General features: G+C 63.4%; 5 protein-coding genes across 5 annotated transcripts; all 5 read left to right on the forward strand.

The window, feature by feature from the left end:
• Window positions 1–3,400: 3,400 nt before the first annotated feature.
• Window positions 3,401–8,656, forward strand: LSCM1_07867 (uncharacterized protein; the record flags this gene model as incomplete). Its single annotated transcript, XM_067325221.1, has 1 exon — window positions 3,401–8,656. The coding sequence occupies one exon, from the start codon at window positions 3,401–3,403 to the stop codon at window positions 8,654–8,656; it is 5,256 nt and encodes a 1,751-aa protein (XP_067180434.1).
• A 2,531-nt stretch (window positions 8,657–11,187) lies between these two features.
• Window positions 11,188–13,911, forward strand: LSCM1_07868 (uncharacterized protein; the record flags this gene model as incomplete). Its single annotated transcript, XM_067325222.1, has 1 exon — window positions 11,188–13,911. The coding sequence occupies one exon, from the start codon at window positions 11,188–11,190 to the stop codon at window positions 13,909–13,911; it is 2,724 nt and encodes a 907-aa protein (XP_067180435.1).
• A 23-nt stretch (window positions 13,912–13,934) lies between these two features.
• LSCM1_07869 (uncharacterized protein) lies at window positions 13,935–16,712 on the forward strand (the record flags this gene model as incomplete). The annotated part of the gene is made up of 1 exon (XM_067325223.1): window positions 13,935–16,712. The coding sequence occupies one exon, from the start codon at window positions 13,935–13,937 to the stop codon at window positions 16,710–16,712; it is 2,778 nt and encodes a 925-aa protein (XP_067180436.1).
• Window positions 16,713–18,384: 1,672 nt separating this feature from the next.
• Window positions 18,385–19,938, forward strand: LSCM1_07870 (uncharacterized protein; the record flags this gene model as incomplete). Its single annotated transcript, XM_067325224.1, has 1 exon — window positions 18,385–19,938. One exon carries the CDS (start codon window positions 18,385–18,387, stop codon window positions 19,936–19,938), a length of 1,554 nt encoding a protein of 517 aa, XP_067180437.1.
• Window positions 19,939–20,859: 921 nt separating this feature from the next.
• Window positions 20,860–24,144, forward strand: LSCM1_07871 (uncharacterized protein; the record flags this gene model as incomplete). Its single annotated transcript, XM_067325225.1, has 1 exon — window positions 20,860–24,144. The coding sequence occupies one exon, from the start codon at window positions 20,860–20,862 to the stop codon at window positions 24,142–24,144; it is 3,285 nt and encodes a 1,094-aa protein (XP_067180438.1).
• Window positions 24,145–24,774: the final 630 nt, after the last annotated feature.

Raw genomic sequence — 24,774 nt, forward strand, 5'->3', positions numbered from 1 at the left:
ACGTCTCTCTCTCTCTTCGCGCTCTCTCCCGTGGTGTAACCATGCCAATGAGGGGGAAAAGGACACCGGAGGAAGGAACACAAGACCGTGCGTCGCCCCCCCTCCTCCTCCTCTCGCTTCCTCTGCAATGCATGCGTGTGTATGTATGTGTGGGGTACGCGTTACTGCCTCACCGCTTGCGCCTCTGTTTTCTTTCTTTTTACATTTTGCTGTGACCTCCTCTCCCCCCTCTCTCTCTGAGTATGTGTGTGTGTGCGTGTGTGTGGAAGTTGTAGCACGCGCTACGCCTACATGCTTCCAGAGCGTCTGTGCTCTTCTGCGCCATCACATATGAAGTCTCTGCATATGCACCCCTCCCTCCCCCCTCTTCTTCATCTTTTTTTTTGCCGCCCATGTGCCCTTTGTAACGCATGTACTCAGTCTTCCCCCCTCTCTCTCTCGCTCTGTGTGTGTGTGTGTGTCGTTGTGTGCGTAAGGGATGCGGCCACGCATGCATGCGACAATGTGGTGGGGGGAGGAGAGCAGGAATGCGCGAAGCGGCCATGAGGGACGGGCCGATGCCGCGTGGGCGGCGCAAAGGAAATGGCAGAGACGGCGTTCATCCGTTGGTAATGGTCTTTTTTTTTGCTCCCTCTATGTTGGGCAGTGCGCAGCATCGCATTCTCTCTGCGCCTCTGCGAGCTATTTTATATGCCCTCTATCGCGCTCTCAGCGGACGTACCCGGCTAATGAACGAACAGGCGGAATCCCCTCCCTCCCTCCTTCGATGCCTCTGCTCTCTCTCTCTCACACACACACACAGACACGCTCACACAGACAGGCAGAGAGACAGGCGCGCGTTTCGAAGCTTCATCCATACGAGTAGAGAAAAGGTGGGCGACCGGGTGGGCGAGAAAGGGGAGAGACGAAGGACATCACGTGAACCACGAACAATACGTGACGGAGGCGCCATGTATCAGTGCTATCAGCAGGGCAGAGTCGGCTCTGCGCTGGAGCAGAGGGAGGAGGTATGGCAGCATGACAGATATACCCGCAATCCTGGTGCATATGTGAAGGATGTCACCCTGTGTGTGTGGGCATATGCTAGGCTGCTTCCTCTGCCAACGCGCTTCATCTTTTCCACGGTGCAGACAGCTGCGGTGAGCGTGGGCTACGCCGCCTCTCTTCTACACCTTTCCTCACCGTTGTCAGCCTCGCACATGGTGCGGTGCCGCCGTCGACGCTTCGCCTATCCACTGCTCTCCCTCTCTTTCTCTCTCTTCATTTCTGCGCATGGCACAAGCGCCCCCCTCAACCGCTGTTTCCGTTCCACTGGCAGTGACGACTGCTATAGAGTGCAAGGAAGGCAGCGAACGACAACAACGAAGGGTGTTGGGAAAGTAAATACATCAACACACGCACACAAACGCACAAGCGAGGGACTCAAGCACGCACACAGGCCCGCCTGCGCATTTGTGTGGGGGTGCGCCCCTGCTCGCGTGCGGCCTCTCTTTGGAAAGTTGCGACAGGCGACAGCCACGGCCCCTCTTCGCACCTTTGCCGCGGCTCTCGTCTCTCCTCCTCCAGCAGTCTGTCCTCATTTTAACACGCACCTAGGCTCATATAGAGCGGCGCGAGGGCGGACACGCGCGTGCGCGCTCCTGCACAGGAAGAGCGAAAGCGAGAAGGAGTTCAGCAGTGAGCAGGAGAGGGAGCGGTGCGCGCTGCTTCAGGGGCATCCGCATGCAAACGAGGCGGGTCCATTGCACGCCCCTCACCCCTCTTCCCTCTCTCTCCTGCGTCCTGTCTTCATGCCGCTTATCCTGTAAAGCCCTTCAAGACGTGTATGACTCAACTTTTTTTTTTCTTCCGTGTTGCGTCTTTCTTTTCTGCTTTATCCGATCCTTCACGCTGTGTTGCCTTTCCCCCTTCCCCCGTTTTCCCCTCACACCTTCTCCACGCGCCGCACTCGTGGGTGCTCCTTGTGGTTGCTAGAGCCTCGCTCAAGCCCGCCCTTCTCTTTTGCCTTTGCTGAAGTATACATTTTTCCGTGCTCGTCTGTGTGTCTGTGTGCGTTTTTTTTTTTTGGGGTCGAAGAGAAAGAAAAAAAGGGCGATAGGAGAGGAGACTCTTTTCCATTCTCTTCACGTCAAATCCGTATACATACGTGGACGCCGCAATTCTTTTGTGTGTGTATGTGTGTCGTGTATGTGGGGGAACTGTTCCGGAGGGACTTTACGGTTCGCCTTCTCCTCCTTTTCTTCTTTTTTTGCTCGCCTGCGGCTTTCCCTCTTGACACGATCAGCGACGCACACACACACACAATGCATACGCATCCACCATTTACATCGATTTCTAGACGCACACGCGCTGCTCCTCTGTGTATTTAAGCATATATTTTTGTTTTTCTTTGCCACGCTCGCTGGCCGTTTTTTTCGCTGTTGATATATCCTTTCTGCCCGTGAGCGGAACCTGCGCACACACGCCGACAACCATACCCAAGCAGAGCCACATACGGCGACCTATCCTTCACTACATACACGCATGCCTTCTCAACCCCAATACTTCCCTTCCCTCCCCCACCAACAAAAAACAACTACGCCGCATACGCACGTGTGCTGCTTTCTCTCTTTCTTCTGCCCATTCTGAATCTTTTCCCTGCGTTCTGCGTCTCTTTTTTTTGTGTTGCTTTAGATTTTCCGTCCCTTTCCAGTACTGGAAACTCACGTTGGTGTCGACCTTGGCTTTGCCGGGCTCGCACGCGCCGTTAACTGGGGCGAAGTGCCTCTACGGGGCCCTCTCACTCCTTTCTATCACATATCAACGACATACGGCGAGGACACAACGCGCGTCTGCTCCCCCATCCCCCTTTTTCTTCGGCTCCTGTTTCTCTATTCTCTCGAGGGCTGGCTCAGACCGGGTGCAGCTGCGCATACGAGCGGCAGACGAGCACTCAAACAAATAACCGCCGCAGCGATATCCAACACTGAGAACCCTTTCGCCGCCATCTGAAAGAGCAGTCGCCATGCCTCACGCAGCAAACTCTCGCCCTCTACCTCCGCCGGAGACGCCACCAGTCGCTCCCCAGGGCGGACAAGACAGTGACGCGACTCCCCTTCCTCACAGTTGGCGCCGCCATGTCCACTCCCGCACGCAGTTTCGCTCTCCACCCAATGCTACCAACTCCTCACAGGGCGCATGCTCAAGAAGCGCACCCGTAGCATACACAAACGTCGACTTGCCACAACACAAGGCACCAGGTGAGCAATCGCAGGCGCAGAGCCATACCCAACTGCACCTATTTGCGTATCAAGAGCAGCCAGCGGAGATTGTCGCCCCGCAGCCGCCCACGCCGCGCGTGCAGAGCGTCGCGGCTGCCTCCCCGACCTCTGTGACGCCGGAGGCCGCTGCTGCTGCTAAGATGCTGTCGAGCCCCGAAGCTCAGCGCCGCAGGGTGGCTGCCGGCACGTCGAACCCGTTGCACGTGTGGGGACAGGAGATGTCGTTCCTGAAGTCGCACTTTTTCAACTCGAAGCGTCACCGGTCGGGCCCCGCGGGGAGGGGGCATGGGGGCGAGTCCGGCGTGGCGACCGAGATGCGGGAGAACCTCGCAGATGCGGGGGCCGGTGTGTGGTCGCCAGTGTGTGCGGTGGGCACCGATGACCAGGGCGGAGGCGCAGCTGTAGCGGCAGCAAGCGGGGGTGGCCTGCGCATCTTTGGTGGACGGACGCCATTGCCGTCTCCGGCACTCAGGGGCATGGGTGCAAGCGACGAGGACCAGCACGATGAAGTGCAGGGCGGCAGTGCAGGCGGCAATGGAGGCGCCGCCGGCGGCGGTGACGAGGGCGAACGGCTACTGGCCACCCCTTCCACCTCTGAGCCTGTGGCTCGGCCGAAGGGCGCGCCACCGAACACGTGGGCTTCGCTCGCGATCTTGCGCATGCGCAACATGAACGCCTTGCGGGCCTACTCGTGGGATCAGCGCGTCTTCCTGCCTCAGGGTGACGGCTTCATCGGTACGCTCTTCGAGCTGCTCGCCTCGCCCCGCCTCTGGGAGAAGGTGGACTGGGCGATACGCGGGTCGGCCATCGCGATCTTGCCGACGCTGATTGTCTGCCTGGAGCCGGCCACGAGTCAAATCTTTCCCTTACCCACGTCCGTGGTATTCCTCGCCTACTGGACGACGCAGCCGACGCTCGGTGCCGGGCTGCGCGAGACGTTTGTGGTGCTGAAGGCCTTCATTATTTCGCTTGCCTTCCTGTGCGTTGTCGTTGCGATCCAGCCGGGCCCCAAGTGGCTGACCATCATGATCCTCTTCTTCTCCCTCTCTGTCGCCGCCTTTGTTGCACAGCAGCTGAGGGTGATGATCGCGTACTGCTTCGCGAGCCTGATGATGCAGTACGTCGCGCACCCGGAGACGACGGGCTACAAGTACATTGGTGACTTCTACCTCACCCTGTTCATTGGCCAAGGCTTCGCTGTCGGCGCGCTCGTCTTCCCGTACATTCGGTGGTCCAGTGAGAACGCGCGGCGGTATCTGATCGTGATGGGCGACGCGATCAGCCTCTCGGTGCATGGGGCGTGCTGCAGCTTCTGGGTGGAGAGCAGCCTGCTGGAGCGGCAGCTGCACGTCGCGCGACTGCGGCAGCTGCGCCAGACCATCGAGGCCAGCATGGCGAAGGCCGAGAGGGGGCTGTCGGAGATGGGGTACGAGCCGCATTCTGGCGTGTACACCACGCGGCTGAAGACGCGCATGGCGTTCCTGAAGAGCGTGTTCAACATTGTGCAGTCGATGACGCTTGTGATTGAGCAGATCGCCGCGAACCCGACGCTGATCGAGACGCCGATGTGCCGTGCGTTTGGTGAGCGCATCGGCGGGGAGCTGAGCGTTGCTGCCGCTGCGATGGACGCGATGCTGCTTCGCACGGTGGACCTGGACGACCTTGTGTCTGCAGCCGACATGGAGGCGTTCCGTGCCGCGAAGGCGCGCTACGAGGACGCTGTGTCGAGCGTGCGCGACGAGGTGATCCTGAGCAACGGGAGCTACCGCACGGACAACAGCGACATCCTTCTTGGCTTCTTTCTCTTCAGCGTGGAGGGGCTGATGGAGCTCATCAGCGGCTTCCAAGACGCCGCGCACAGCCAGAGCAACCTGTGGTACTTTCTCACGTTTCCTCTGCGTGACCTGCAGAGCCTGTGGTCCGCGTTTGTGGAGCTGCGCAGCGCCATTACCCTCCGCTACTCCATTACGCGTAGGCTGAAGGAGGGCATCAAGCTAAGTTTGTCCGTAGCACTGGCAGCTCTTTTGCAAACATATGGGCTTAAAAGCACTGCCGCTAATCCTATTCTCGGGGTGGACACAATCGCGTTTCTTTACCGTTCCACGGGAGGCGACAGCTTCCAGTATGGGCAGGGGCGGCTGCTGGGAACGGTACTCGGGTGCCTTACAGGGCTTGTCGGTGTGCAGCTCGCCAATGGGCGCCGTCCTGTGCTGTATGTGTGCACGCTAGTGCTGACCTTCATCGGCTCCTACGTGCAGGCCTCGCCCGACTGCGGCGCCCTTGGCAACGGTATGTCGAACGGTGTGATATCCGTTGTACTGCAGTACAAAAACAAGGACGGCGCCATTGTGCGCATTCAGCAGAACTGCTTCGCGGTGATTATTTACTTCATCGTCACGTCCCTGGTGTGGCCTGTGCGGTGCCAGACGAAGGTGAAGACGGGATTTGACGGGTGCATGCGCATGAGCCGCGAGGTAACGGACCGGCTGCTGCGGAATCTGGACCTCCCGCACAGCGCCAAGGCAGTGAGCGACGATGTGATGGCGTTGCTGGGGGAGATGCAGAAGAAGGTGGGCCAGCAGCTGCAGAACCTGACCGGGGCTCGGCTGGAGCCGACGATGGACTCTGCTGAGTTCCCTGAGATGGCGTGGCGGATGCTCGTATCCTCGCAGCGTAAGCTGGTCGTGACGCTGCTGATGATGCGCCACGCGTACGCGACGTTCATGTCGAGCACCATTGCGGAGGAGGCTGCGGCCCCCCCGGGCGAGAAAGGCGACGCGTGTGGCGGCGCCGCAGCCGCTGCGACCAGCGTCTCTGTGCACTGGGTGGTGCTGCACCGGATCTCGCCGTACACGCGGCAGCTGAGCTTGCTGCTGTATGAGGCGATGGAGGTGTATTTGCTGCTGATGTCGAAGGTGACGTTTGTGCCGACGTCGGAGCTGACGCGTCTGCGTCTGGGGATGATGCAGTGCTACGACCGCATCGTCGCCGTGTACATCGAGACGATTCAGCACGAGCTGCGGGAAAGCGACGCGGACGACGACGGGGACGAGTTGGATGGCGGCGAGGGCGCGCCCGGCACTGCGTCGGGGCAGGCGACGGGGACGGGGACGGCGGGGACATACGTGCCCGTCTTCACTCCTTCCGGCCTGGTAGTGGATGCCGCAGTGCCGGAGAATAGGAGCTTCCTCGAGAGTGCCGCGGGGCCGAAGAGCCACTGCGACGCCCCTGCTTGCCGCCGCCGCAGTGGGCTGTCGAGGTCGGCCAACTCGCAGGGAAGGAAGAATGGCGGCGGGGGCGGCCGGATCTCGTACAAACTGACGCCGGCGGAGCGCCAACGTCTGCGGGAGTATGTGTTTGGGCAGCAGACAACGAGCACCCTGAATGCGTCCTTCTTGGCGGGCGCCGCGGCTATGGCGGCGGAGCAGGAGATGGGCGGGTCGTCTGCAGCGCTGGGCAACGCGGACGCCGGCGCAAGCCTCACCGATCACAGCATGCTCAACCTGAACAGCGCCTTCTTCGACCGCAACATGAGCATGTTCGATCCTGCGCTGCTGCGCAACGCCGGGATTGTGGTGCAGGAGCCTGTGTATGAGGAGCCGAATTCGAAGTGCAGCGGTGGCACGGCGTCTGACCGCCTCTCGACGCACCACTCGACGCTGGGCTCGTCGCGCTGGTCGGGCTTCCGCCACGTGCGCTCCTCTATCGTGGACGCGGACGGCGCCGTTGCCGTTGACGTGCCGAGCACCGAGACGGCTGCGGCGACGCTGCCGGTGGTTCCGGTGGACTTGAATGGATTGCTCGTGGGCGAGGGGCCTCCTGGTGCTGCGGCGTCTGCGCCGCCTTCGCTTGGGCACAGCTGCGCCTCTTTCGCGTCGCCGGTGCGCGAAGGGCTGCCGCAGCAGGGGCGGCACCGGCTCTCTGGGTCGTCCTATCTGCAGTCGCTGGCGAGCATCCCACTGGTGGCTGATGCCGCCGCCGCCAGCCCGAAGGCGAAGATGCCTGCACATCGGCCGTCGGTGCTGCAGCACTACACCGTTGTTCCGACGAGCGCTGCATTAGCGGCCTCGCTTGGTGCTGCTGCCGGCGCGCAGAGGGTGAGCGTCTCAGGGCCTCTTGGCAGCGGTGCTGGCGTGACAGCGGCGGATGCGGCGGCGCCAGCCCAGGGCACCCTGCTGAACAGCAGCATGCTTATGGCGGCGACGGCGGGTGGCGCGCGAGTGTCTAGCGGCGACGTCTTTGCGCTTGGCAGAGCGGCCCGTGCGGCTCTGCGGCCGCCGCTGAGGTTGGCGGGAGCCTCGCAGCCTGCTGACGCCGCCGCCGATCATGAGGGTGCTGCGGGCGAGTGCAGCGCTACCTGCACGGCGGCATCGGAGCGCGGCGGCTGCGCGGCTGCGGGCGGCTTGGCCGAGGGGGCACTGGGCGAGGCTTCGGGCTTCGGCGACGGCGGGAATGCCGGCACGGCCGAGGGCGGCGTGTGCGCGGAGGGGCGATCCGACACGCTATTGTCAGGTACGCGGGACGGTGCGGATGGCTGGGAGGGGGCCTGCGAAGCTCTTGGGACGCTGCTGGGCGACCAGAGCAGCCATCTGGGTAGCACGACAGCTACGCTTGCTTACTGCACGCCCTCCTCACAGCTGCCTGTCACGCTCCCCATACCGGCCGCTGCGGCCGGTGAGGGCGATGGGACGGCTGACGAGCGCGCCGCCGGTGGCGGGGCGAATCTGCAGTCGAGCAACCTGGACGCGAATGGGAGCTTTAACGGCGTCGGACCTGCCGTCCCGGCGGCGCTGCGCGCGTACGTGGAGGGGCTTGCTGCCCATCAGCAGCAGCAGGCGCCGCTGCCACCAGCGCTGCTCGGGAACGCGTCCTTCATCACCCTTTCGAGCAACCTGCCGGTGATGAACCGCACGTTCATCAGTGTTGGCGGCCTCGGGTGCGCTGCGAGCGATCAGGAGGAGAGCGCGCGCGCTGGGGATAGACTACCTCCTGCTCCCGTCGTCGCGGCGTCGACGGCGTCGGGGGATGGCGCACCTGCCGCTTCAACGTCTGTGTTCGACGGTGCGGCGCCGCTACCTGCGGCTGGCGGCACGTGGAGCCCAGAGGACCCCGGTCTGTGCAGTGCCGGCCTGCACAACAACACGGGCGACATTGCGGACCTGCTTCGGAGCTTTGGCGGGACGCAAAGCTTCCACCCTGCGCTGCTGCGCCTTCTGCAGCCAGATGGTGCGGCGCTCAGCGAGGGCGGTGGGGATGAGTATGTGCTGACGAACAGCGACATCCACAGCCTAGAGGCGTTTCTGTTCGGCCTACGCGCGCTGATCACGCAGGTGGAGGAGATCGAGCGCTACTTGCTGGAGGTGGTGCATGGGAGGGAGATGGCGAAGAAGCTGTGAGTGGGGGCAGATAGGGAGCGCAGCCTAGCCGGCATACGCGCGCACGCGCATGGGCGCTGAGCGGCTTCGCATCGGTCCGGAGGTGTTTCCGAGTGGTGCTGCGAGGGGAGAGAGTGGGGGGGGGGCGGGGACTGCACTCGCAGCATGAGGGGAGCGCGTGTGTCGGAGGACGTGTGCGCCAATACGCGTGCGTGCAGGTGTGCTTCTGTGAGCGTGCACGATGCATGTGTGCGACGGCGGGCCCTTCGCGCTATACGTGCATGCACGTTTTCCTTCGCGATGCGCTCGTTCGCTCGCCATGCTTCATTCCCCCCTCCCCCCAACTCACCCACACGCCAGCCCTTCTCTGACACCCCCTCCCTCCCCCCGTCTCGCACCCCACCGCCATCTCCCACGGACATCGGTGCCTGTGCGTGTGCGTATGTGCACCGTCTCTCCTTCGGTGTATGCGCCCAAGGGCGTGATGGGCCCTGCGAAGTATGGAGTGCTCAACGCGAACAAGCGGACCGAAACAGGAAAAGAAGCGCAGCGGGCGCCGCCAGGAGCTGTCCGCACCGCACCGACGGAGTCGGCGACTAGGGGAGAGGAAGCGGGCCGGCTGCGTTCTCCTTGCTGCTCAAAGCCGAAATGATCGAGTAGGCCCCGCCCCCCTCTCTCTCTGAGCGCTCGACGTGCTGTATGCGCGCGTGCGTTTGTGGAGGTGTGCTAATCAGAGGGAGTGGTGCAGGGGGAGAGGATGCGGGGGCGATAGTGCGTGCCGCTCTCCCCCTCCCCCCTCCTCACACACACTGACCCTCCCCGTTGCCTCTCACCCCTCCCCTTTCTCATGACTGTGTGCAAGCGCCCACACAGTCGCGCTGCTGCGCTGCATGCCGATGGGCCGCATTGCCTTTGCTGCTGCTATCCTCCCTTGCCCTCTCCCGCTTCCCCATCTCTCCTCTTTCGCGCACGGCGTGCGGCTGCTTGCGCTCTTGTGCGTGCGCGCGCGTTTTCTTCTCTATTGGGCGCTGCAGACTTACACACACACACACGCACAGTTGCCTAAGCCCTCAAACATACGCACCAAGGACACTTTTTGTTGCCCAAGCACGCAGAGGCACGCGCACCTACGTGCCAGCGCCGGCGCGTTGTGACTGAAGAGGACGTCTCTCCTCGGGGACGGCGGGGAGACGTGAGGCGCGCTGAGGTCGACGTATTGTTTCCTCTCTTTTGGTGCGTTGCTGCCCTCAACGCCCCTTCCGTCTCCCCTCCCCTCGCTGCCTCTGTTCCGCCCTGTCCCGATCCTGCTTTCTGTGCTTGTGCGAGTGCAGGCCCTTTTCTCGCGTCTTCCGTCGCCTTCGACTCATTGTGCACCCCTTTGTCTCGCTGTACGTGTGTATCCAGGACTGTGCCGCCGCTGCGTGCGCCTCTCCCGTCGGCCCCCCGCGCGAGAGGCCGTGCGTGTGCTTTGGTGTGCACATAGGCTGTGTGGAGACCCCGAAGGGGGCGGTGCGGTCTGCTGCTGCTGCGGCTGGTTGAGGGCGCACGGAAAGATTGGGAGGGGCTGAGGAGCATGCCCCCAGCCCAGCCGCAGGGGCCACGTAGAGACACACACGGGTGCCCGTGCAAGCACTTACATCCGTAGACTCGCAGACGGACAGTGCACCGCCGGCTGCCGCTGCCACCGCCGTCCTTCGGCCTCTCTTCCCGCCTGGACTCGGTCGCGCATCCGCACGAATACACACACTTTTCTGCTGCGGCTTTGTGTAGCGTCGCTGTCTCTCATTCTCTGACTTACTCGTGGCCGCTCTCCTCCCTCACTTCGTGCGTGTGTAGCGGAAGTGGGGAGGTGGAGACGAAGGCGATAACAATCAGCGCGTTCTTTTCGACGGATGCCTTTGGACCAGTGGCTGCGCCTGCGTTTGTGCGTGTGCTGTGGTCTTGCGTCCATCCCTATTCATCTCCCCACGGCGGCTCGCTTAGTCGACACCCCTCTGGCGCCCGCCGCTGCCCTCTCCGCTGCTTCTGCCGAGAGTTCTCATCTCTCCATCTCACCTCTGAGCTCGCCGCTCGCGTGCGTTTCATCGTTTCCGCTCAGCTTCCGCTGTTTACATATTTGTTCATTTTTTTTTAACACTTCCCTTTGCCTTTTTTCTTATATGTGTTCCGTTTATGTGTTTGCACTGCTCCGTTTTTCCCCTTCACTGTGTGTGTGTCCCTCTCATTTTCCCTCTCGCCGAGGACTTTTTTCGGTGCATCTCTGCCGTCCCTCTCCTTCCCCGCCGGAATCCCTCCTCCCTGTCCCCCCCGTCCGCACCGCTGCCGGCATCTCTGGCAATACGCACCCTTCCGCAAGGGGTGTTGGCGGGGGTCGGGCAACGTGCGCCGCGTCGCGCGCACGCGGAGCGAAGAGTTGATCGGCGCGTGCGCCTGCCGTGATGCCGCAGGAGGCGCCATCTGCCGCCTCGGTGCACCCGGCACGGGGCGGCCGAGTAAGCGGGTGCACTGGCCCGTCTCGTGGCGGGCGGCGCCATGTACGCGCGCGCGCCCACATGCGCACCGCCTCGGGCTGCTCTCGCGGATCGCAAGAGTCCGCTGAGGAGGGGACGTCATCGGCGCACGCCGTTGCCGAGCTACCGCCGCGCGGGAGCAACAGGTCGGCTGTGGGCCAGCCACCGGGCACAGGCGGAGAGAAGACCTTATACGCGTATCAAGAGCAGCCAGCGGAGATTGTCGCCCCGCAGCCGCCCACGCCGCGCGTGCAGAGCGTCGCGGCTGCCTCCCCGACCTCTGTGACGCCGGAGGCCGCTGCTGCTGCTAAGATGCTGTCGAGCCCCGAAGCTCAGCGCCGCAGGGTGGCTGCCGGCACGTCGAACCCGTTGCACGTGTGGGGACAGGAGATGTCGTTCCTGAAGTCGCACTTTTTCAACTCGAAGCGTCACCGGTCGGGCCCCGCGGGGAGGGGGCATGGGGGCGAGTCCGGCGTGGCGACCGAGATGCGGGAGAACCTCGCAGATGCGGGGGCCGGTGTGTGGTCGCCAGTGTGTGCGGTGGGCACCGATGACCAGGGCGGAGGCGCAGCTGTAGCGGCAGCAAGCGGGGGTGGCCTGCGCATCTTTGGTGGACGGACGCCATTGCCGTCTCCGGCACTCAGGGGCATGGGTGCAAGCGACGAGGACCAGCACGATGAAGTGCAGGGCGGCAGTGCAGGCGGCAATGGAGGCGCCGCCGGCGGCGGTGACGAGGGCGAACGGCTACTGGCCACCCCTTCCACCTCTGAGCCTGTGGCTCGGCCGAAGGGCGCGCCACCGAACACGTGGGCTTCGCTCGCGATCTTGCGCATGCGCAACATGAACGCCTTGCGGGCCTACTCGTGGGATCAGCGCGTCTTCCTGCCTCAGGGTGACGGCTTCATCGGTACGCTCTTCGAGCTGCTCGCCTCGCCCCGCCTCTGGGAGAAGGTGGACTGGGCGATACGCGGGTCGGCCATCGCGATCTTGCCGACGCTGATTGTCTGCCTGGAGCCGGCCACGAGTCAAATCTTTCCCTTACCCACGTCCGTGGTATTCCTCGCCTACTGGACGACGCAGCCGACGCTCGGTGCCGGGCTGCGCGAGACGTTTGTGGTGCTGAAGGCCTTCATTATTTCGCTTGCCTTCCTGTGCGTTGTCGTTGCGATCCAGCCGGGCCCCAAGTGGCTGACCATCATGATCCTCTTCTTCTCCCTCTCTGTCGCCGCCTTTGTTGCACAGCAGCTGAGGGTGATGATCGCGTACTGCTTCGCGAGCCTGATGATGCAGTACGTCGCGCACCCGGAGACGACGGGCTACAAGTACATTGGTGACTTCTACCTCACCCTGTTCATTGGCCAAGGCTTCGCTGTCGGCGCGCTCGTCTTCCCGTACATTCGGTGGTCCAGTGAGAACGCGCGGCGGTATCTGATCGTGATGGGCGACGCGATCAGCCTCTCGGTGCATGGGGCGTGCTGCAGCTTCTGGGTGGAGAGCAGCCTGCTGGAGCGGCAGCTGCACGTCGCGCGACTGCGGCAGCTGCGCCAGACCATCGAGGCCAGCATGGCGAAGGCCGAGAGGGGGCTGTCGGAGATGGGGTACGAGCCGCATTCTGGCGTGTACACCACGCGGCTGAAGACGCGCATGGCGTTCCTGAAGAGCGTGTTCAACATTGTGCAGTCGATGACGCTTGTGATTGAGCAGATCGCCGCGAACCCGACGCTGATCGAGACGCCGATGTGCCGTGCGTTTGGTGAGCGCATCGGCGGGGAGCTGAGCGTTGCTGCCGCTGCGATGGACGCGATGCTGCTTCGCACGGTGGACCTGGACGACCTTGTGTCTGCAGCCGACATGGAGGCGTTCCGTGCCGCGAAGGCGCGCTACGAGGACGCTGTGTCGAGCGTGCGCGACGAGGTGATCCTGAGCAACGGGAGCTACCGCACGGACAACAGCGACATCCTTCTTGGCTTCTTTCTCTTCAGCGTGGAGGGGCTGATGGAGCTCATCAGCGGCTTCCAAGACGCCGCGCACAGCCAGAGCAACCTGTGGTACTTTCTCACGTTTCCTCTGCGTGACCTGCAGAGCCTGTGGTCCGCGTTTGTGGAGCTGCGCAGCGCCATTACCCTCCGCTACTCCATTACGCGTAGGCTGAAGGAGGGCATCAAGCTAAGTTTGTCCGTAGCACTGGCAGCTCTTTTGCAAACATATGGGCTTAAAAGCACTGCCGCTAATCCTATTCTCGGGGTGGACACAATCGCGTTTCTTTACCGTTCCACGGGAGGCGACAGCTTCCAGTATGGGCAGGGGCGGCTGCTGGGAACGGTACTCGGGTGCCTTACAGGGCTTGTCGGTGTGCAGCTCGCCAATGGGCGCCGTCCTGTGCTGTATGTGTGCACGCTAGTGCTGACCTTCATCGGCTCCTACGTGCAGGCCTCGCCCGACTGCGGCGCCCTTGGCAACGGTATGTCGAACGGTGTGATATCCGTTGTACTGCAGTACAAAAACAAGGACGGCGCCATTGTGCGCATTCAGCAGAACTGCTTCGCGGTGATTATTTACTTCATCGTCACGTCCCTGGTGTGGCCTGTGCGGTGCCAGACGAAGGTGAAGACGGGATTTGACGGGTGCATGCGCATGAGCCGCGAGGTAACGGACCGGCTGCTGCGGAATCTGGACCTCCCGCACAGCGCCAAGGCAGTGAGCGACGATGTGATGGCGTTGCTGGGGAGATGCAGAAGAAGGTGGGCCAGCAGCTGCAGAACCTGACCGGGGCTCGGCTGGAGCCGACGATGGACTCTGCTGAGTTCCCTGAGATGGCGTGGCGGATGCTCGTATCCTCGCAGCGTAAGCTGGTCGTGACGCTGCTGATGATGCGCCACGCGTACGCGACGTTCATGTCGAGCACCATTGCGGAGGAGGCTGCGGCCCCCCCGGGCGAGAAAGGCGACGCGTGTGGCGGCGCCGCAGCCGCTGCGACCAGCGTCTCTGTGCACTGGGTGGTGCTGCACCGGATCTCGCCGTACACGCGGCAGCTGAGCTTGCTGCTGTATGAGGCGATGGAGGTGTATTTGCTGCTGATGTCGAAGGTGACGTTTGTGCCGACGTCGGAGCTGACGCGTCTGCGTCTGGGGATGATGCAGTGCTACGACCGCATCGTCGCCGTGTACATCGAGACGATTCAGCACGAGCTGCGGGAAAGCGACGCGGACGACGACGGGGACGAGTTGGATGGCGGCGAGGGCGCGCCCGGCACTGCGTCGGGGCAGGCGACGGGGACGGGGACGGCGGGGACATACGTGCCCGTCTTCACTCCTTCCGGCCTGGTAGTGGATGCCGCAGTGCCGGAGAATAGGAGCTTCCTCGAGAGTGCCGCGGGGCCGAAGAGCCACTGCGACGCCCCTGCTTGCCGCCGCCGCAGTGGGCTGTCGAGGTCGGCCAACTCGCAGGGAAGGAAGAATGGCGGCGGGGGCGGCCGGATCTCGTACAAACTGACGCCGGCGGAGCGCCAACGTCTGCGGGAGTATGTGTTTGGGCAGCAGACAACGAGCACCCTGAATGCGTCCTTCTTGGCGGGCGCCGCGGCTATGGCGGCGGAGCAGGAGATGGGCGGGTCGTCTGCAGCGCTGGGCAACGCGGACGCCGGCGCAAGCCTCACCGATCACAGCATGCTCAACCTGAACAGCGCCTTCTTCGACCGCAACATGAGCATGTTCGATCCTGCGCTGCTGCGCAACGCCGGGATTGTGGTGCAGGAGCCTGTGTATGAGGAGCCGAATTCGAAGTGCAGCGGTGGCACGGCGTCTGACCGCCTCTCGACGCACCACTCGACGCTGGGCTCGTCGCGCTGGTCGGGCTTCCGCCACGTGCGCTCCTCTATCGTGGACGCGGACGGCGCCGTTGCCGTTGACGTGCCGAGCACCGAGACGGCTGCGGCGACGCTGCCGGTGGTTCCGGTGGACTTGAATGGATTGCTCGTGGGCGAGGGGCCTCCTGGTGCTGCGGCGTCTGCGCCGCCTTCGCTTGGGCACAGCTGCGCCTCTTTCGCGTCGCCGGTGCGCGAAGGGCTGCCGCAGCAGGGGCGGCACCGGCTCTCTGGGTCGTCCTATCTGCAGTCGCTGGCGAGCATCCCACTGGTGGCTGATGCCGCCGCCGCCAGCCCGAAGGCGAAGATGCCTGCACATCGGCCGTCGGTGCTGCAGCACTACACCGTTGTTCCGACGAGCGCTGCATTAGCGGCCTCGCTTGGTGCTGCTGCCGGCGCGCAGAGGGTGAGCGTCTCAGGGCCTCTTGGCAGCGGTGCTGGCGTGACAGCGGCGGATGCGGCGGCGCCAGCCCAGGGCACCCTGCTGAACAGCAGCATGCTTATGGCGGCGACGGCGGGTGGCGCGCGAGTGTCTAGCGGCGACGTCTTTGCGCTTGGCAGAGCGGCCCGTGCGGCTCTGCGGCCGCCGCTGAGGTTGGCGGGAGCCTCGCAGCCTGCTGACGCCGCCGCCGATCATGAGGGTGCTGCGGGCGAGTGCAGCGCTACCTGCACGGCGGCATCGGAGCGCGGCGGCTGCGCGGCTGCGGGCGGCTTGGCCGAGGGGGCACTGGGCGAGGCTTCGGGCTTCGGCGACGGCGGGAATGCCGGCACGGCCGAGGGCGGCGTGTGCGCGGAGGGGCGATCCGACACGCTATTGTCAGGTACGCGGGACGGTGCGGATGGCTGGGAGGGGGCCTGCGAAGCTCTTGGGACGCTGCTGGGCGACCAGAGCAGCCATCTGGGTAGCACGACAGCTACGCTTGCTTACTGCACGCCCTCCTCACAGCTGCCTGTCACGCTCCCCATACCGGCCGCTGCGGCCGGTGAGGGCGATGGGACGGCTGACGAGCGCGCCGCCGGTGGCGGGGCGAATCTGCAGTCGAGCAACCTGGACGCGAATGGGAGCTTTAACGGCGTCGGACCTGCCGTCCCGGCGGCGCTGCGCGCGTACGTGGAGGGGCTTGCTGCCCATCAGCAGCAGCAGGCGCCGCTGCCACCAGCGCTGCTCGGGAACGCGTCCTTCATCACCCTTTCGAGCAACCTGCCGGTGATGAACCGCACGTTCATCAGTGTTGGCGGCCTCGGGTGCGCTGCGAGCGATCAGGAGGAGAGCGCGCGCGCTGGGGATAGACTACCTCCTGCTCCCGTCGTCGCGGCGTCGACGGCGTCGGGGGATGGCGCACCTGCCGCTTCAACGTCTGTGTTCGACGGTGCGGCGCCGCTACCTGCGGCTGGCGGCACGTGGAGCCCAGAGGACCCCGGTCTGTGCAGTGCCGGCCTGCACAACAACACGGGCGACATTGCGGACCTGCTTCGGAGCTTTGGCGGGACGCAAAGCTTCCACCCTGCGCTGCTGCGCCTTCTGCAGCCAGATGGTGCGGCGCTCAGCGAGGGCGGTGGGGATGAGTATGTGCTGACGAACAGCGACATCCACAGCCTAGAGGCGTTTCTGTTCGGCCTACGCGCGCTGATCACGCAGGTGGAGGAGATCGAGCGCTACTTGCTGGAGGTGGTGCATGGGAGGGAGATGGCGAAGAAGCTGTAAGCAGAAGGAGGGTGTCATGAGCGGCGCTGGTGGCGGAGGGGTGAGGGAGTCCAGGGTGGTAAGGCGCTCCGGTTCACGAGAGGTATGGACGGCTTCAGCTGGACATCTTTCTCCGCGAGATTTCGTCTGTGATTGGGGATGTCCCTGAACGTGAGAAAGGGGCACTAAGTGTGGAGGACCTTTGGGTCAGCGTCCATCGTCTCTGAAAGGGGCTGCAGCGAGTCCTTTGGCTATCCTTGACGGAGTATTGTCCCTGGCGATGGTGTCAGGAATGCGTGCCGCGTACGGGCGCTGCGTCGAAGCGGTTGGCGCGTGTGAGGAACGGCACGCGGTTATGTGTATCATGCGGGGTGCTAACGTGACTGGACCATACTGCACTTCCTACTGGCTGCCTATTGGGGCGGAGAGCCTGTGCCGCGCCGAGGGCTTCACCGTGAAGTGCCCTGCAGGAAGGATGGCGGCTGTGAGATGGAGGAGGGGGAAGCTGGGGCAAAGCTCGAGGCGGAGGCCGTGCCTAGGTGGCGGAGTGGGCGCGTTGCCTTGGGACTTACGTGCCGGTCTCTTGTACGGCGCGAGGAGGCTGTGAGCGCCCGAGGCGGTGCGAGTCTCGGCTCACGCTGGATGGGAGTGAAAGCGCAACTGGAAGGGCTTTGGAGGCACGCAACTATGCGGCGCCTTGCACCTGTGTGTAGATGAAAAAGGGCTGCTGTTCGGGAGCGCGTTTGTTTGCGGATGGCGCCTCTGCTGCTGAAGGCCAGCACAACCCTCAGGATTGCCGCCCTCGCAACCCTCTGCCGTTTGTGGTGCTCGTTCATGACGCCGACTGCGTAGACGGTGCCCTATGCAATGAGGAGACCAAAAAGAGCTGAGGCATTTGGCGCCTTGTTAACGGCGGTGGAGTCCATCCAGAAGCGGGGAAGGGCGAGTAGGGGAGGCGCGTGCTGCCTGCAGGCGAGCTTTGTGCACGCTGCAACAAGGAGACACACACACACACACGCCTCTTCCCCCCTCCTCCCCCACTTCGCGCACACACTTCTCTCTCTCTCGTATTCGCTTTCTTTGCCCTTTTTGCATTGCGGCGGCGCTCAGAAGCGCACCCCCACCAAAAAAAAGGCCAACGCGCACTCACCACGCGAGGTGGACCACGGCAACACACGCTCTACTGCCCCCCTCCCCTCCCCTCACTCCCACCTTCTCTTCTCCACCTCACTCTATCGCTTCGCGTGAGGGCCAGGGCACCACGTCTTGCGCTTTCTGTGCGAGAGGCGCGTCCCCCTCTCCCCCCGCCTGGCCGCTGACGTGTCTCTGTTTCGCTCCTCTGTTTTCCCTTTTTTCCCGTTGCCTTCGTCGTGCGTGCGTCAGGCATCCAACTCCCTGCACGTGCCACACACTCACACACACGCACACGCACAGAAACCTGCAGGCAGAAGGGGGAGGGGGGCAGCGGACAGCGGCGTGGCCTCCCATTCTGTGAGACGCACGCTTTTTCTTTTTCCTTTTTAGGTGTCCCTGTATTCCGCTTGCTTTGCTTTTGGTGCCTCAACGTAAGAGCTGAGCCCCACCGCAGCCGATAGTGTCGGACACGACGAACAGGCAGGTGGAGGAACAGAGGCGGGGCAGGGAGGAAAGGGGGTGGGTAGGGGAGAGAGAGGGAGAAGGCACCATCGCCGGCATGTTCGGAGAGGCCTATGCTGATGGCCGTACCTCGGTGGCGCAGGTGGGCAGCCACAAAGAAGGCATGCTCACCGAGTCCACAGCCCTGCGTGTTGCAGGCGCCGCTCCTGGTGGCGCGAACGGCAAAGAACCGCAGCCGCACTCCGTAAGAGAGATCATCAGAATTCTGGATGAGGAGCACGATATCAGCGGCTCTAAAGGCGGCTGCTGCTCTCGTATCTTCGTTCCATTTCTTACGGCTGCCACGGTCCTTGTCATCTTTGTGGCCATCATATGCACGAATGGTACAGGATCGGACATGGAAGCCACCCCGCGTGCGGCGTTGATTCTGCTGGAGGGGTTCTCTGGCACCATCTTCCACGCCCTTATGCAATCCGGCGTGCATCTACCAAACATCGCTTACATGATGTCATCGCAGAAGGGTGTGTGGGCTGAGTGTGCGGTGAGCACACAGTCCACCTGCGCTCGCGCTGTACTGGTGGAGAACATCTCCTCTGGGGAGGTGTACGTCAGTGCGGCGGCTGCGATGACCTCTGTGCTCGCGGGTGTGCCGCCGCACGCGCATCAGGTGCGCAACGAGAGCTTCGAAAGCATGTCGACGTACGCAACTACATCGAAGATGTTCCCGAGCATCGCGAAGCGCGTGAAGGACGCGGGGCTGAGGGTTTCGGTCGTGGGCACTTCGCACATCGTCAATTCGCTCAGCGCGGTGTCTGGTAGCTGCTCACGGCCGGGTGTGCTCGACATCGAGTGCGCGGCGTCGCAGGCCGAGCTGATGAAGGTGAGCATCAACGAGTACTCAGGCGCCGTGCAGCTAGACTGTCTCGCGTCGTCTTCGTGCAACATGGACGTGCGCAAGATGAGCTCCCCGACCGACAGCCAGCGCTGCAGCAACGGCCACGCTGAGGCGCAGTTTACACGCCAGCTGAACCATATCTTTGGCGGCCTCGCCTACTCGACCCCGGGGCAGGGTAGCGCCACGCAGCAAGTGCTCGCCGACAATGTTGCCGAGAGTCTCTTCATCTTCCACTTTGACGCACTCGCCGTACGGGCGGCCAGCGCCGACCTGCCGGAGTTTCAGTACAGCGCTTCCTCTCGGGAATATGTTGCGCAGGCGTACCTACTGGATGCGCTGGTGGGCCAAGTGATCAGCTATCTGCGCGACCGCGCTCGCAGCCAGAAAGAAAACTGGCTTGTCCTCGGTGTCTCGGATCACGGCGGCAGCGGCAAGCGGTACGACACCCCACTCACTCTCTCCACTGCCGAGAACGCCATCGCTTTCTTTATGGCCACGTACACCGCCAACACGAAGCGCCACGTGACTTTGGCTCCACTCCAGCGGCCGGTGACGCAGCTCGACGTGCTGCCGACGGTGCTGAGGTGGCTGAATGTGGTGCCGTACGACGCAGAGACGAACGCGGTGATCGCCGGCACCAACACGACGGCGGCGAGTGCAGAAGTTTTGGCGCACGTGGAGGAGCGTGGACACTTGGAAGGCTTTGTACAGGGTATCTGTTCCTCTGGTGCCTCCCTGAGGGACTGCGGGCTTTAGTTGCCTCGGTCCTCCTCTTCCACTCTCTCTCTCACGCGGGATGCGCTCCACGACGTATGATGAGGGAGGAGCGTCACGGCTTCGGCAGCAGGAGCGCGGGCTGCGTGGAGGGGTGAGATTAAGAGGAGAGGTGGTGGTGGTGTCCTCCGTCAGGCCAGAGGAAGTTGTATGTATGTGTGTGTTCGCTGGAAGCCCCTCTAAACCTAATCGAATGCATCCGCGCAGCAGCGGTGAAAGAGGGCGGAGCGCCACAGCCGTCGTCACCTCTCCTCTCGTGACTCTTTCCTGTGCCTCTCTCCTTCTCCATCGCGAAGTTGTCGTGCGGCATCAGCAGCGCGCATGGCGTCCCCGCCCTTCCACTTCGTTTCACCGTTGGCGTGCGTGTGTGTGTGTGTGTATAGGATGCACCTGCGCACTCACGGCAGTAGACGATGCTGGGGGGATGGGGGGGCGAAAGGTTCTCCTCTTGCAGGATCGTTGCCCCCATTTTTTTTTCCTGGCAACACAATCCGACCTCCTACGGCCTATGCAGACAACTTTGTGTACGCGCGTCTCGCTCTCTCTGCCGTGTGGCACCTCTCCTCTCCTCTCCACTCACCCCTTACTCGCCCACGGACGACGTTCATCGCCTCCTCCTCCTTCCCATCCCTCTTTGTTTCACGTGTGCCCCGCGTCGTGTATGCGCAGATGCACGCGCGCCAACCACTGGCGAAGTCGTGAAGTGTCTGATCGCCGTCTTCATTTTACGGTGAGCGCATACTTCGGTTCGCTGCCGCACTTTGCCGCTAACTTCGAGGCGGTGGAAAGACGCGGGAAGGCAAAGAAAGGGGAGGGGCGAACCTTGTTGCGCGCACACACTCGCGCATGCTCATCTCATAGATCACAACTGTCCACCCCCACATACACGCGCACACGCGCAAGATGGCATTGCCACCCTCGTCAGTCTTGGCCAGCGTAGTGGGCGCACCAGGCGACGGCGGGACTAGTGCCGCTACGAGGAGTGGCCTCGGTGCACTTCCACACCTCTCTCCTGCCACCGCCGCTGCCGTCGGTGACTCTGCGTCAGTGCCCACAGAATCCTACTCACCTGCGAGCATCACGGTTGGCGAAGCGATGGATGCTGTTGCCGTGCAGTGCGAGCGTCGCGGCCTCACAAGCGCAGCAACGTGGCTGAGTGAGATGAGTCTACACGCACTACCGTCGCTGCTATCCGCTCCCCTGCATGCGGGCTCCTATACCGGAAACGGCGGCATCAGTGGCAACTGCCTTGGCGGCCTTCTTCAGGCTGTTATACAACGGGATCGCCATCTATTCCGTGATCAAGCCGCAGCAGGAGGTGCACGTACTACCCCCTCCACGGCCTCCTTGTTAAGCGTCACCTGGCAACGTCTGCATCGAGTCGCACTTGGGTACTTCACGAAAGGCGAATATCAGCGCTGCCATCATGTGATCCTGCGCGAGGTCATGCGCAACACGGCAGCCGGCTGCGGGGCTAACCTGCCTTCGGCGACGCGCGCGACGTGGCCCATGCCCGCGGGTGAGGCCTGCGACAATGGAGAGGGCCTTTCCCTGCCTCCACCCGAAGTGGTCCGTGGGTTCCGCACGACGACTCTGCCCTCTCTTCTCCAATTCCTTAGCCTCTACGCCCTCTTCATGGATGGCGTGAAAGCGAGGCAGCTGAGTAATAACGCCGCTCAGAGCGGCGGTGTAGACGGTGGGAGCATGGGCCGCGGCGGCCCACATCGAGCACTCCACCCACACGCCCGAGTGCTGCGTGCCTATCTGCTCGAAGCGATGCGCAATCCGGTGAACGTGCTCAAGCTGCCGAGCTCGAGCGACAGCGATCCCGATCCGCAACGCGGTGACGACGAGGCAGCAGTGCACACCACCCTGGGAGGGGCTCTTTCAGACGCACACCGCACGCCACGCACAAAGTACTCGTGGACAACATCTAACGCGTCGTGGTTGGGTAGCAGCGCCGGGTCAGCGCCAGCGACGACCGGATCAGCCATCGTGATGGGCCCAGGTGCCTCCGCTTCTCGGCCGGCGGCGACAAAGCCGGCTGGCGGCATGTCTGACACGGCTTCCCCTACCACCGCTGCCTCGTCTGCCTTTTCAAACGTCACGCCAGCGTGCTCTCCAGCCGCCAAAGCGGCGGCGGCGGCGGCGCACGGTGGCCCAGCAGACATGGCGCCTACGTCGGACTTGCTGCATGCGGACCCATATCTGTTGTGGCTGATGGGTGTGGTGCTGAGGGAACTTCGCATGCGACAAGAGAGTGCGACCTTTCTGCTGGCGGCGGTGAGCGTCAACCCGCTTCTGCGGTGCGCCTGGGAAGACCTCGCGTGCCTCGTGAGTCGTGAGGCGCAGCTGGCCGAGCTGGACGCCGCTCTCGAGGGACTAGAGCCATTTTTCATGGTGGACATCTTTGCCGCCGAGGTGCGGGGCCTGCTGGGGATCACGCCGGTGTCATCGGCGCGGCTGCGCATCGCCGTTGCTGCCGCCTCGGCTCCAAGCGACGGGCTCGCGCCGTCGTCGGCGGAGCCACACCTGATGGCGGCGGGATGCAACCCCACTAACGGCGCTTTGGCTGCCACCACGTCACCCTCCTGCTCTGCATTGCCGGAAGGACACCCCGCGTCGCCCCTCGCCACGGCCACCAAGGCCGGCTTTCGCACCTCGCCAGCGCGAAGCAACACCGGCGCCACGCCACCCGTCCCCACTGTCGCACCGTCCAATGCATGGGAGTGCTTCGCGCTTCTCTTCCCTGATGCGCCGTTCTTCCTCAGCCAGCTCGCACACTTCTACTACCACCAACGAAACCGTCTCGACAAGGCGGAGGCTCTCTACCAGCGCATCCGCGCCCTCGATCCGCACTACCTCGCCATCTTGTACGACTACTCGAATGTGCTGTACACGAAGCGCGATCGTCTGGGCCTCAGCAGCCTCGCCCAGTCCGTGTATCAAGCGGACCCATTCCGAGCGGAGACGAACTTTACGGTGGGGAACTATTACGTGCTGCTTGGCCAGCACAGCCGTGCAGCACTGCACTTTCATCGCGCCACCGCCATTGATCCGCAGTGCGCGGAGGCGTGGCTGCTGCTCGGGCACGCCTCCGTCGAAGTGAAAAACACAACCGCGGCCGTGGAGGCGTACCGGACGGCCGTCGAACTCAACGAGCGGGACTACCGCGGCTGGTACAACCTCGGGCAAATCTACGAGTTGCTGGAGGCGTACCACCACGCCCTTTACTATTACTGGCATACAACGTCGCTGCGGCCGGCGGATCCGGGGATGTGGGTGGCAGTGGCTAACTGCTTGGAGCACGACGGTCGCATTGCCGAGAGCATTGCCTGCCTCGAGCGCGCTGAGACGTACGACTCGAGCGCCTCGCCGAGCTATCCGGTGTACGTGCGGCGGATCGCTACACACCATATCGCCAACGCGAGCTACACACGCGCCTGCGTGTACTTGGAGAAGCTCGCGCAAAGCCCCGCGGCGTCAACCGAGGATCTGCTCCTCGCACTCCCATTCATCGTGCAGCATTACGTGCAGCGAGCGCGGAACGCAGTTGAGGGGTTCGCGCGCTCCCCAGGCTACGACCCAGTGCTCTTCCCGCCTGGCGCGAATGATGCCTCACTAACAGCGTCGCCGGCACCGTGCGCAGTGTCCACGAGCCGGGCAGCCCTGCACCACGCGCGCGCGGCTGCGGCGCTGCAGCACCTCAACAAGGCCGAGGAGCATCTCGGCACCATGGCAGAGCTGGTGATGCCGACCAGTCAGAATGCATGCATCAGCGAGGATGTGGCCCGAACGCCGGCGTTGGCGGCCTCGGCTGGGGAGGGCGGGCAAGGCGGCCCAGAGACCAGCGTTTCGCAGGTGGCGGCAGAGGACGCATCGAATAGGCGAGGGGCAGCTCAGCCGCGCAGCTGCCTGTCCACCGGCGCCGCCGTCTCCGCGTCCTCCTCCGCGGCGCTCGATGCCGTGGCGGCGCCGGGTGCGGGTGATGTGCCGCCCGTGGCGTTTGTGCGCAGTCGCCATGGAGAAATTCGTGCTCTGCGGGCGCAGGCCATGCATCTTCTCCAAATCGGAGGGGGGGCTGGGGTCTCGTCGCTCCCCGCCTCGTCAGGGAGTCAGCCGGCGTCGGCGCCTTTGCAGCAGCACAGCAACCCGCTTGCGTCGCAGTTGCTGGGCCGCTACCAGTAGTCGCAGCAATCGTCGAGTCGGTACGCGCGTGAAGGTCGATCGAGTGGTTGAGGGGCGCTCAAAGAAATTGCAGAAGGTGTGTGTGTGTGTGGGGGAGGGGACAGGCGCCATCGAGGGGTATCGTCATCTAAAGCCTGCGCGGCTGCCTTGCGGAGTCGCCCCCCTCCCCTCCCCCCTCCTCTCTCTTTATGCATACAGTGACTCCCTTTCGGTGCTTTGCACGCATAGACAGAAGGCCCCGCAACGCGAAAATGTGCGTGTGCATGGCGGTGTGTGCGCTACTCTGGAGGGCTGCGGCAGCTGCTGTTTCCTTTGTTTGCCGCCGTGGCTTACACGGACGTTGTGCTTGCGTGAGCGAACTGCGGGACTACACCTCCACGCTCACCACGCGAGGCGAGCGGGGCTGCTTGGATGCAAGGGCGTAACCCCTTACCCTCACCCCCTCACCACCACCCACATACGCACGCACGCACACACACGAGAGCAGTGACTCTCTCCCTCTGCGACTCGTGTGTGTCCTAGTGGTTGCTGTATGCCTTACACACACACATACACACGCAGCTCTGCTCCCCCTTCAACTTCCGCTGCCCCCCTCGTGCTGTCACAAGCCGTGGGTGGGACGACAAGGGA

Source organism: Leishmania martiniquensis, chromosome 12 (genome assembly GCF_017916325.1).
Source record: "Leishmania martiniquensis isolate LSCM1 chromosome 12, whole genome shotgun sequence".
Taxonomy (NCBI): Eukaryota; Euglenozoa; class Kinetoplastea; order Trypanosomatida; family Trypanosomatidae; genus Leishmania; species Leishmania martiniquensis.